Source organism: Thalia democratica, chromosome 6, assembly GCF_965202585.1.
Source record: "Thalia democratica chromosome 6, ktThaDemo2.hap1.1, whole genome shotgun sequence".
In the NCBI taxonomy this organism is placed as follows: domain Eukaryota; kingdom Metazoa; phylum Chordata; class Thaliacea; order Salpida; family Salpidae; genus Thalia; species Thalia democratica.
The window spans coordinates 14,733,506-14,745,836 of record NC_139170.1 but is presented as its reverse complement, the minus strand read 5'-3'; the positions used below and the strand labels follow the sequence as shown (position 1 = coordinate 14,745,836).

Below are 12,331 nucleotides of genomic sequence, written 5' to 3'. Positions count from 1 at the left end.
TGCAACTCAACCAACTTTGTGGTGGTAAAAGATCAAAAGTAAGAGTTAGAGCTAGTTGAATGACACATTTTACTTCTAAATAATATTTTTTCTGTCTTTTCTTTTGTCACCTAGATATGCATACTTACTATTGCCTTTGTACTTTTACTGGACATTCTAAGCAACTTTTAATAAGAGAGCTAGTTATGTTTTGAAAGTATTGCCTAAATCGTGGAATAAGTTTTGTTAACTAGTTGTAATTTGATGTTTCATAAAAAGCTTCAACTAACTTAAACGTGTTGTCCAAAGGCTTTTTCTTGTTAACTTCTTTATTTAGACAAAAAAAAAATTCTCAATTATGCTTACTTCGTAGACTTTTTTTTTAATTTAATAAATACTAAACTTTATTTTTAAAACTTGTTCTACGTCACTATAAAAAGTAATTTCATTATGGAATGAAAATAAAACAGTTAGTTTTAATAAATTTCGTATTATTTTAAAAAATACTTGAACAGTAGAGGTTTATTCATGAAAATTATACTGATCATGCTTATCAAAATGTATTTTCAAAAATAAATAAATGTAAACAACAGTGATTGTTCTAAAGAAAAAAAACGACCAAAAAGCATTCAATTTCAGTACAACTGTCATGAATAGCAAAGTTGAATTTTTTTTTTACAAATCTTAGACTTGTTTTATTAAACTTAGTTGCTTATGGATTTTTAACATAAAACATCAACGCGTAAAAAAACCAATAGCTGAAACATTATGCAAAGGAAAAGAAGTAAACAGCTTTGTAACTTTATTGAAGACTGTGTATGAGACAACTTGATAACTAAAAACTACTGCAACTGTTTATTTCAAGTTATATTTGTTAAAAGTCTAGAGCAGAACGAAACGCTTTTAAGAAATAAAGTTATGGCTTTTATATAAATAGCAAAATGAAAGCAACAGACAAAATAAGTCTACAACTAAATGACAGTCTAGTTAGTGTGTCATTTATTATTGAAAAATGTTTAAGATAAACTAGAAACTTTCATAATAAGTATGAAGAATAAATCCAACAAATAAGTGCTTGAAAATAAAAGCCTACGGCACGCGGTATTCCCAAGCGGTCACCCATCTAAGTACTAACCTTTAAGCCCGACACTTTTTTAACTTCCCAGATCGGACGAGATGGGGTGTGTTCAGTGTGGTATGGTCGTAGGCGTTCGAAAACGATAAAAAGTTGTTATAAACCAATGAACTGTCTGAAACTTGTAGCTTATTTGCTTAAGTGTTTCTTATGTTTAGAGCTAACTTTGTTCTAACTAACAAATAATTTAAGTTTTTCTTGCCTTTACTTATTTTTTTTTTATTTGCTTCAAAGTAAGCTTCGTAAAACTGTTCAGCTATGATAGTACGAGTGCAAAAGCAACGTACAGTTTTCAAATAAGTAAATACCCTGTTTTAAAAGGAAAAGACACAAAAATCAAACAAACACATTAGCTAATTGTTAACATGTTAGAAATTTAAATGCTGTTGTTACAACAGAAGTGCTCAAAACACCTGAGAATAAAGAATACATTTTGAAATTACATTTATATCAAGTTAGAGTTGATTTAACAACCTTTTTTAAAATATACCACAGCAAAACATTTAGTCAACTGTCTAAATTGTGCAGAACATTGTAATGAATCTAGTTTTTATTACACTTAGAAACTACTTTAAGCAGTAAATCAATTAAAGTTTATTTAAACAAATCTTCACTTAGTAAACATAAACACTTCTATCATTATGCAGTCATTTTTGAACTGTACTTTTGTTACTTTTAAAATTAGCCTAACCTCTTTTTTTAAGTAAAGTTCTTCGTCTCAAAATAAGCAACTCTTTTAAACTTCATATTGAAATTTCGGTCCTTTTCTTTGAACATAAGTGAACAGTACTGATATTCATTTAAGTGCAAGTTATTTCGTCTTGTTTTGGAAAGTTACGATCAAATCCATTTGTTCGCTTTCTTTTCATGAAATCTACAAAGAAAAAGTTCTTAGTTCAGCTTCGAGTATAACAAATAAAACGTTGTTAAAAAATCAAAACAACTGTGTAATAGTTTTAAAAAGTTGTTTCAAATTTTTCTAACTGTGAAATACTAGTAACTAGTTGGGACTGTTTTATATAACAAGTTAAACATTAGTTTCTAGCTTTTTAACAAGTTTTGTATGGCTACTGTTCAGAACATTTTTGAAGTTACTAGTATGTGGAAGAACAAATTCAAAACTTATGAACTTAAGTTTTTTTATGTGGTTTAGTACTGCCATTTTGAATATAAGTATACTTAAAGTAATGATAACTTGTAAAGTATCATAAATTAAATACTTGTGTTTGTTTATGAATTACTTTTTACTAACCAGCACAGTTAAAGTTGTAATCAAGTTAAACATACTTAATGGGTTTTACAATTGACAAAACCGAATGAAATTAAAATAATAAAACTTAACTTAAGCTTGAAGTGGAAAAAATACTTGTGCTTGTCTAAAATCTTACAGTTTTAAGTTTGCAGCTGAAGAAAACTAAACCGGATGTGTAGTAATGTATTTTGTTTCATTTGAGGTTTATATTATTAAATGCAGAGGTGTGCTGTAACTTTTAGACTGTTTTTCTGGACCTTTAAAGCTAAGCTTTAAAAAAAACTCTGTTTCCGACCAGGCTAAGTCTGGTTTCTTTGTCACTGGAATGTTTTTGACGTTCGTAAAAAAATAACTATGCTTTTATGAGCATATGCGCTTTAAACTCACATGATAATGCTCGTATTAATCAGTAAAAGGTACTTCACAAAGTAAAACTGCTCAACAGTCAATTCGTCACAGTCAGTAACTACTAAAAGTATTGTTTCGGTTGCTTTAAAATACATACAAAATGTCTACCACAGCAGTAGCAGCACCAGCAGTAGCAGCGGCGGCGGCCGCAGCCAAGGCCAGGTCTTCCAAGAGACCAAGCGCCAAGAAGGCAGAACACCCGACTTACAGGGAGATGATTAGCTCTGCCCTGGGAGCAATGAAGGAACGAAAAGGTACATCCCGCCAGAAGATACAAAAATATATCGCGGACACCTACAAGCTTGACCTCTCAGCTTCTAATTCTCACTTGAAGAGAGCACTTACCAGCGGCGTGACCAAAGGTTCTTTTCTCCAGACTACTGGAAAAGGCGCTTCCGGCTCGTTCAAGCTTGCTCCAATGCCAGCTGCTGGTCCCAAGAAGAGGACAAAAAAAGTAGCTAAAAAGCCAGCAGTAAAGAAGGCCGCAGCAAAGAAACGAGTAAAGAAGTGTGCTCCCAAGAAGGCAGCGAAAAAACCAGCAGCCAAAAAGCGACCTGCTAAAAAGTGTGCTCCTAAGAAAGCAGCATCTAAAAAAGCTGCAAGCAAGAAGAAGAAAGTAACCAAGAAGAAGCCGGTAGCCAAAAAAGCATCTAAGAAGGCAAGTACCAAGAAGAGCTGTAAAAAATAAGTTGTTCTTTTACCCAAGGTCCTTTTCAGGACCACTCAATCAAAATATTAACAAAACATGAAATGCTAATAACAACAGTAAATTAAAAGTATGCAAATTAGTCAATGAGATACAGCGGAATCGCTTGCGTCCGTGTCTCCGTAAACAGTATATATACAGTCTTCCAGCGTATAGCTACATTATCAAAATGGCTCGTACCAAGCAAACCGCTCGCAAGTCAACCGGAGGCAAGGCTCCAAGGAAACAGCTCGCCACTAAGGCCGCTCGCAAGAGCGCACCCGCTACCGGAGGTGTGAAGAAGCCTCATCGCTACAGGCCCGGCACAGTTGCTCTGAGAGAAATCAGACGCTACCAGAAGTCAACTGAGCTTCTTTTGCGCAAGTTGCCTTTCCAGCGTCTTGTACGTGAAATAGCTCAAGACTTCAAAACTGACTTGAGGTTCCAAAGCAGTGCCGTAATGGCTTTGCAGGAAGCGAGCGAGGCCTACCTCGTTGGTTTGTTCGAAGACACTAACCTTTGCGCGATCCACGCCAAGCGTGTGACAATCATGCCCAAAGACATCCAGCTCGCCAGGAGAATGCGTGGCGAAAGAGCTTAAGCATTAGCTAAAACCGGTCCTTTTCAGGGCCACTTTTAAACTTTGTTTGATAGTGAGAAAAAATAAACCAAACGAAAGAATGTAAGTTAGAGACTTTTCTGAGTATGCAAATTAGTTTAGTAGTAACCGTACGCGTCCGTAACAGCTTATAAATGAACTCGACGGACTGACGAAAACACTATATTCAACATGTCTGGACGCGGCAAAGGAGGTAAAGGCTTGGGAAAAGGAGGTGCTAAGCGCCATCGCAAAGTACTTCGCGACAACATCCAAGGCATCACTAAGCCTGCAATCCGCCGTTTGGCTCGCCGAGGCGGAGTGAAGCGAATCTCGGGACTGATTTATGAAGAAACGAGAGGCGTCATGAAAGTTTTCTTGGAAAATGTTATTCGCGATGCAGTAACATACACAGAGCACGCCAAGCGCAAGACCGTCACAGCACTTGACGTCGTATACGCACTCAAGCGTCAAGGAAGAACCTTGTACGGCTTCGGTGGCTAAACATTTAGCAAACTCGGTCCTTTTTAGGACCACCCATTTCAAAATCAAATTTCTTCAACACTGCTGAACAAACATTTTGACAAGATTAAAGAGCAGCTACGACATATGCAAATTAGTTGTTCGTTCGACGCGGTTAGGTTTGAGTTTTATACAGAGCTGTGCGAGCATCTTGGCACAATCATTCGAACAACAAGATGTCGGGACGTGGTAAAGGATCAAAACTCAAATCTAAGCCGAAGAGCAGGTCTTCTCGTGCAGGACTGCAGTTTCCAGTCGGTCGCGTGCACCGCCTGTTGCGCACTGGCAACTACAGCCAAAGAGTCGGAGCTGGTGCTCCAGTTTATCTGGCTGCCGTTCTCGAGTATTTGAGCGCAGAAGTGCTCGAGCTTGCCGGTAACGCTGCTCGTGACAACAAGAAAAGCAGGATCATTCCCCGCCATTTGCAACTAGCTATCCGCAACGACGAAGAGTTGAACAAACTTCTCGGCGGCGTCACTATTGCTCAAGGAGGTGTTCTTCCAAACATCCAGGCAGTATTATTGCCCAAGAAGACCGCTTCAAAAAAATCAGCCTAAGTTAAAACAAACCAGGTCCTTTTCAGGACCACCTAAAAATATTTACGACAAACGAGAGAATCATAAAATGAGAGAGGCTGTCGTTCGCGTACGGAAATGCTAATTTGCATAAACTTTCAGTATATAAGCTGGCGCCGAGACTGAAGTTCACACATCATCATGACCGCAACCAAAGGCGCGAAGAAGTCAGTAGCCAAGACCACCCCGGTCGACGGCAAGAAGAAGCGAAGGAGGAGGCACAAAGAAAGCTTTGGCATCTACGTGTACAAAGTTTTGAAGCAAGTGCACCCCGACACCGGAATTTCCAGCAAGGCGATGGGAATCATGAACTCATTTGTCAACGACATCTTCGAGCGCATTGCAGCAGAGGCTTCACGTTTGGCTCATTACAACAAGAGGTCAACTGTGAGCAGCCGCGAAATTCAAACTGCTGTCAGGCTCTTGCTCCCCGGCGAGTTGTCAAAGCACGCAGTTTCAGAGGGAACTAAAGCTGTTACCAAGTACACCAGCTCAAAATAAATGCTCAACAACCGGTCCTTTTTAGGACCACCATTTGAACAAAACCGGCTATTGATATCTACTTAAAGTACAAGCCACAAATTGATAATTGTACAAACAAACTGGTTGTTATAAGAATTAAAAGATCAAACACTTTAGTTGTTTGATTTAAAATTTGTCGTACTTTCAAGTTTTAATCTTATGGTTACCATTGCTCAAGTCTAATTTGAAAAAACAGTAGTATATGTAAAAAAGGATTTAACTAACTTCAATACGTTGTCCGTGAACTTTTTTTTTTCTATACAACTTCTTGTTCATTTGTTGAATTTCTGTTAAAACATTCAGTAAATAAGTGTTTAAAAAAAATAATACAGTAACGTATACTTAACTTATACCAAAAAAAACCTTAGTTTTTGTTACATTTTTAAGTTGTTGTTGTTGATTATCAGCAACACAACAAAGGTTTAACTTTTAAACGTCTTCTTTTTATCAACTTAAATGCAGTTAAAACCATGTAAAATGTTTTAAAAAGTTATAAGTATATAAATAGAAATAAAAGTTCAGAACAAAAGATAACAAATGTGAATTTCAAACACATTTAAGTATTCCCACCTACAAGGCTGACATCTATTTAGCTTATTTAAGATATCATTTCAAGCCAAAACATCACCCTATGATACAAACCAACTCATTAGCTTAAACACGGTTAAAAAATGCTTGTTTTATTATTTTCATGGTAAAGTTACTTGTTTAGACTAGGTGTTAGACAACTTGATGTAACAACTACTGTAATTGAATGCTTAACATAATTAACTAACTTGGATGTCTTTTTCTTCTTGATATCTTTTTTTTTCTAAGAACTCTATCTTATTCGTTCTTACTTTGTGCACTTTTCTTAAACATTCAATAATTATTTGTTTTTTAACTTATTAAAAAAAGTTACGCTACGTCACTTTAAAAACTATTTATATTTTTCAATGAAAATAGTACACTTAAATAGTAATAAGAATAAAACTTACTTTGGTTTATCAACAAAGTATGTTTTCAATTGTTAACAACAAACAATATTTGTTTCACAAAAAATATAGTTTAATTACAACTAAAACACGATTAAAAACATGCATAGTAATTTAAAAATCATACATTAAAATACATAAATGTAAACAACATCGATTGTTCAAAGAAAAACAACACTATAAACAAGTACGCGATTTACCAAAACAAAAATAGCTGAAATAGTTGATGAAAGCTTATCATTAAAACTTTTATTTTACAAAGCTGACATCTATTTAGTTTGTTTTTGATTGCTTAATTAGTCGAATACATGAAAGAACTCAATTTTTAAGCTGAAAGGAAAAGAAGTAACAGCTTGTCACCACTCATTTGTATTACTTGTTACAACTATATGTGAGACAACTTGATGACTTAAAACGACTTTTACAGTCTATAGTCATTTCTGTTATAAGTCTAAAGTGATAAGGACCACCAACTGATTCAACCAGATATCAATGTCCACTAAGCAGCATTAAACAAGCTCTAACTAGACGACAAAAACGAACCAAACTTAATGTTTTTTGTGCTGGTAAAAGGTGAGTTAGAATGTTTGTATAAAACAGTTTACTTCTAACTTATACTTTTGTGTTTTAACTTTTTGTCACATACTTGTATTTACAATTGTTTTTGTTCTCTTACATGACATTTTAAACTACTTTTGAGGAGGGAGCTAGTTGTATTTAAAAACCATTGCTTAAGTCTGTTACATTACAAATAAATATACGTTTCGCAGAAAGCTTCAACTAACTTGATTTTTGTGTCCATAAGATTTTCTTGTAAACTTCTTTCTTTAAACAAAACTTATTCCCGTTATGCTTATTTTGTATACTTCTTTTTGTAAAATTGAAAAAGTATTTAGTTTATTTAAAAAATACTGTTCTACGTCACTGTAAAAAGTATTAGATTTTAAATGAAAATAATACATTAAATTATAATAAAACAAACTTAACTTTGGATATTAACAATTACAATCTAATAAACCAGTAGTTTCTAAAATTTATTATTTCTTTTTATTACAATGCAACTCAAACTAAGTAAAACAGTTTAAAATACAATTAACAACAGAAGCTGTTCAAACCAAAATAAAAAAATCAACAAAACTGCAATTTCAGTACAACAACCATCATGTATTACAACCGAATTCTTTTTACAAAGCTTTTTATTGAACTCAAATTGTTCACAGATTTATCAAGTTGAAAATTAGTTTAGCTTTGGGTCTAATTTATGTTGTATCGTTTCAGAAAATAACTTTAACTAAAACACATTTAAAACATGCATTACAACTCATAAATACATAAACAAAAAACAACATATATGCATCACAACATGAACGAAAAAGAACATTTCGAATCTATAACTTTAAAAAGCTTACATCTTTTAGTTGATCTAGCATTGCTTATAGCTTTATCAAGTTAATCTAATGTAATCAGGACAACCAGCTTATTTAACCAGCTTTAAAGTCTACTAAGCAGTGTTAAACAAGCTTTAACTAAACAACAAAAATGTGCAACTCAACCAACTTTGTGGTGGTAAAAGATCAAAAGTAAGAGTTAGAGCTAGTTGAATGACACATTTTACTTCTAAATAATATTTTTTCTGTCTTTTCTTTTGTCACCTAGATATGCATACTTACTATTGCCTTTGTACTTTTACTGGACATTCTAAGCAACTTTTAATAAGAGAGCTAGTTATGTTTTGAAAGTATTGCCTAAATCGTGGAATAAGTTTTGTTAACTAGTTGTAATTTGATGTTTCATAAAAAGCTTCAACTAACTTAAACGTGTTGTCCAAAGGCTTTTTCTTGTTAACTTCTTTATTTAGACAAAAAAAAAATTCTCAATTATGCTTACTTCGTAGACTTTTTTTTTAATTTAATAAATACTAAACTTTATTTTTAAAACTTGTTCTACGTCACTATAAAAAGTAATTTCATTATGGAATGAAAATAAAACAGTTAGTTTTAATAAATTTCGTATTATTTTAAAAAATACTTGAACAGTAGAGGTTTATTCATGAAAATTATACTGATCATGCTTATCAAAATGTATTTTCAAAAATAAATAAATGTAAACAACAGTGATTGTTCTAAAGAAAAAAAACGACCAAAAAGCATTCAATTTCAGTACAACTGTCATGAATAGCAAAGTTGAATTTTTTTTTTACAAATCTTAGACTTGTTTTATTAAACTTAGTTGCTTATGGATTTTTAACATAAAACATCAACGCGTAAAAAAACCAATAGCTGAAACATTATGCAAAGGAAAAGAAGTAAACAGCTTTGTAACTTTATTGAAGACTGTGTATGAGACAACTTGATAACTAAAAACTACTGCAACTGTTTATTTCAAGTTATATTTGTTAAAAGTCTAGAGCAGAACGAAACGCTTTTAAGAAATAAAGTTATGGCTTTTATATAAATAGCAAAATGAAAGCAACAGACAAAATAAGTCTACAACTAAATGACAGTCTAGTTAGTGTGTCATTTATTATTGAAAAATGTTTAAGATAAACTAGAAACTTTCATAATAAGTATGAAGAATAAATCCAACAAATAAGTGCTTGAAAATAAAAGCCTACGGCACGCGGTATTCCCAAGCGGTCACCCATCTAAGTACTAACCTTTAAGCCCGACACTTTTTTAACTTCCCAGATCGGACGAGATGGGGTGTGTTCAGTGTGGTATGGTCGTAGGCGTTCGAAAACGATAAAAAGTTGTTATAAACCAATGAACTGTCTGAAACTTGTAGCTTATTTGCTTAAGTGTTTCTTATGTTTAGAGCTAACTTTGTTCTAACTAACAAATAATTTAAGTTTTTCTTGCCTTTACTTATTTTTTTTTTATTTGCTTCAAAGTAAGCTTCGTAAAACTGTTCAGCTATGATAGTACGAGTGCAAAAGCAACGTACAGTTTTCAAATAAGTAAATACCCTGTTTTAAAAGGAAAAGACACAAAAATCAAACAAACACATTAGCTAATTGTTAACATGTTAGAAATTTAAATGCTGTTGTTACAACAGAAGTGCTCAAAACACCTGAGAATAAAGAATACATTTTGAAATTACATTTATATCAAGTTAGAGTTGATTTAACAACCTTTTTTAAAATATACCACAGCAAAACATTTAGTCAACTGTCTAAATTGTGCAGAACATTGTAATGAATCTAGTTTTTATTACACTTAGAAACTACTTTAAGCAGTAAATCAATTAAAGTTTATTTAAACAAATCTTCACTTAGTAAACATAAACACTTCTATCATTATGCAGTCATTTTTGAACTGTACTTTTGTTACTTTTAAAATTAGCCTAACCTCTTTTTTTAAGTAAAGTTCTTCGTCTCAAAATAAGCAACTCTTTTAAACTTCATATTGAAATTTCGGTCCTTTTCTTTGAACATAAGTGAACAGTACTGATATTCATTTAAGTGCAAGTTATTTCGTCTTGTTTTGGAAAGTTACGATCAAATCCATTTGTTCGCTTTCTTTTCATGAAATCTACAAAGAAAAAGTTCTTAGTTCAGCTTCGAGTATAACAAATAAAACGTTGTTAAAAAATCAAAACAACTGTGTAATAGTTTTAAAAAGTTGTTTCAAATTTTTCTAACTGTGAAATACTAGTAACTAGTTGGGACTGTTTTATATAACAAGTTAAACATTAGTTTCTAGCTTTTTAACAAGTTTTGTATGGCTACTGTTCAGAACATTTTTGAAGTTACTAGTATGTGGAAGAACAAATTCAAAACTTATGAACTTAAGTTTTTTTATGTGGTTTAGTACTGCCATTTTGAATATAAGTATACTTAAAGTAATGATAACTTGTAAAGTATCATAAATTAAATACTTGTGTTTGTTTATGAATTACTTTTTACTAACCAGCACAGTTAAAGTTGTAATCAAGTTAAACATACTTAATGGGTTTTACAATTGACAAAACCGAATGAAATTAAAATAATAAAACTTAACTTAAGCTTGAAGTGGAAAAAATACTTGTGCTTGTCTAAAATCTTACAGTTTTAAGTTTGCAGCTGAAGAAAACTAAACCGGATGTGTAGTAATGTATTTTGTTTCATTTGAGGTTTATATTATTAAATGCAGAGGTGTGCTGTAACTTTTAGACTGTTTTTCTGGACCTTTAAAGCTAAGCTTTAAAAAAAACTCTGTTTCCGACCAGGCTAAGTCTGGTTTCTTTGTCACTGGAATGTTTTTGACGTTCGTAAAAAAATAACTATGCTTTTATGAGCATATGCGCTTTAAACTCACATGATAATGCTCGTATTAATCAGTAAAAGGTACTTCACAAAGTAAAACTGCTCAACAGTCAATTCGTCACAGTCAGTAACTACTAAAAGTATTGTTTCGGTTGCTTTAAAATACATACAAAATGTCTACCACAGCAGTAGCAGCACCAGCAGTAGCAGCGGCGGCGGCCGCAGCCAAGGCCAGGTCTTCCAAGAGACCAAGCGCCAAGAAGGCAGAACACCCGACTTACAGGGAGATGATTAGCTCTGCCCTGGGAGCAATGAAGGAACGAAAAGGTACATCCCGCCAGAAGATACAAAAATATATCGCGGACACCTACAAGCTTGACCTCTCAGCTTCTAATTCTCACTTGAAGAGAGCACTTACCAGCGGCGTGACCAAAGGTTCTTTTCTCCAGACTACTGGAAAAGGCGCTTCCGGCTCGTTCAAGCTTGCTCCAATGCCAGCTGCTGGTCCCAAGAAGAGGACAAAAAAAGTAGCTAAAAAGCCAGCAGTAAAGAAGGCCGCAGCAAAGAAACGAGTAAAGAAGTGTGCTCCCAAGAAGGCAGCGAAAAAACCAGCAGCCAAAAAGCGACCTGCTAAAAAGTGTGCTCCTAAGAAAGCAGCATCTAAAAAAGCTGCAAGCAAGAAGAAGAAAGTAACCAAGAAGAAGCCGGTAGCCAAAAAAGCATCTAAGAAGGCAAGTACCAAGAAGAGCTGTAAAAAATAAGTTGTTCTTTTACCCAAGGTCCTTTTCAGGACCACTCAATCAAAATATTAACAAAACATGAAATGCTAATAACAACAGTAAATTAAAAGTATGCAAATTAGTCAATGAGATACAGCGGAATCGCTTGCGTCCGTGTCTCCGTAAACAGTATATATACAGTCTTCCAGCGTATAGCTACATTATCAAAATGGCTCGTACCAAGCAAACCGCTCGCAAGTCAACCGGAGGCAAGGCTCCAAGGAAACAGCTCGCCACTAAGGCCGCTCGCAAGAGCGCACCCGCTACCGGAGGTGTGAAGAAGCCTCATCGCTACAGGCCCGGCACAGTTGCTCTGAGAGAAATCAGACGCTACCAGAAGTCAACTGAGCTTCTTTTGCGCAAGTTGCCTTTCCAGCGTCTTGTACGTGAAATAGCTCAAGACTTCAAAACTGACTTGAGGTTCCAAAGCAGTGCCGTAATGGCTTTGCAGGAAGCGAGCGAGGCCTACCTCGTTGGTTTGTTCGAAGACACTAACCTTTGCGCGATCCACGCCAAGCGTGTGACAATCATGCCCAAAGACATCCAGCTCGCCAGGAGAATGCGTGGCGAAAGAGCTTAAGCATTAGCTAAAACCGGTCCTTTTCAGGGCCACTTTTAAACTTTGTTTGATAGTGAGAAAAAATAAACCAAACGAAAGA

At 34.2% G+C, this 12,331-nt stretch overlaps 5 protein-coding genes and 2 pseudogenes across 5 annotated transcripts; 5 read left to right on the top strand and 2 right to left on the bottom strand.

The window, feature by feature from the left end:
• Positions 1–1,065: 1,065 nt before the first annotated feature.
• LOC145839611 (5S ribosomal RNA) lies at positions 1,066–1,188 on the bottom strand (annotated as a pseudogene).
• A 2,461-nt stretch (positions 1,189–3,649) lies between these two features.
• On the top strand, positions 3,650–4,060 carry LOC145838782 (histone H3). Its single transcript, XM_082946406.1, has one exon. The coding sequence runs from the start codon at positions 3,650–3,652 to the stop codon at positions 4,058–4,060; it is 411 nt and encodes a 136-aa protein (XP_082802532.1).
• Positions 4,061–4,249: 189 nt separating this feature from the next.
• LOC145838781 (histone H4-like) lies at positions 4,250–4,561 on the top strand. Its single transcript, XM_082946405.1, has one exon. It carries the CDS (start codon positions 4,250–4,252, stop codon positions 4,559–4,561), a length of 312 nt encoding a protein of 103 aa, XP_082802531.1.
• Positions 4,562–4,755: 194 nt separating this feature from the next.
• On the top strand, positions 4,756–5,136 carry LOC145838780 (histone H2A). The gene has a single exon (XM_082946404.1). It carries the CDS (start codon positions 4,756–4,758, stop codon positions 5,134–5,136), a length of 381 nt encoding a protein of 126 aa, XP_082802530.1.
• A 159-nt stretch (positions 5,137–5,295) lies between these two features.
• On the top strand, positions 5,296–5,655 carry LOC145838417 (histone H2B type 1-K-like). Its single transcript, XM_082946005.1, has one exon. It carries the CDS (start codon positions 5,296–5,298, stop codon positions 5,653–5,655), a length of 360 nt encoding a protein of 119 aa, XP_082802131.1.
• Positions 5,656–9,257: 3,602 nt separating this feature from the next.
• Positions 9,258–9,380, bottom strand: LOC145839610 (5S ribosomal RNA; annotated as a pseudogene).
• A 2,461-nt stretch (positions 9,381–11,841) lies between these two features.
• On the top strand, positions 11,842–12,252 carry LOC145838779 (histone H3). The gene has a single exon (XM_082946402.1). It carries the CDS (start codon positions 11,842–11,844, stop codon positions 12,250–12,252), a length of 411 nt encoding a protein of 136 aa, XP_082802528.1.
• Positions 12,253–12,331: the final 79 nt, after the last annotated feature.

What these genes read in the sequence shown, in the direction of transcription:
- LOC145838782 (XM_082946406.1), top strand. Translation starts at nt 3,650, where the DNA reads ATGGCTCGTACCAAGCAAACCGCTCGCAAGTCAACCGGAGGCAAGGCT.
- LOC145838781 (XM_082946405.1), top strand. Translation starts at nt 4,250, where the DNA reads ATGTCTGGACGCGGCAAAGGAGGTAAAGGCTTGGGAAAAGGAGGTGCT.
- LOC145838780 (XM_082946404.1), top strand. Translation starts at nt 4,756, where the DNA reads ATGTCGGGACGTGGTAAAGGATCAAAACTCAAATCTAAGCCGAAGAGC.
- LOC145838417 (XM_082946005.1), top strand. Translation starts at nt 5,296, where the DNA reads ATGACCGCAACCAAAGGCGCGAAGAAGTCAGTAGCCAAGACCACCCCG.
- LOC145838779 (XM_082946402.1), top strand. Translation starts at nt 11,842, where the DNA reads ATGGCTCGTACCAAGCAAACCGCTCGCAAGTCAACCGGAGGCAAGGCT.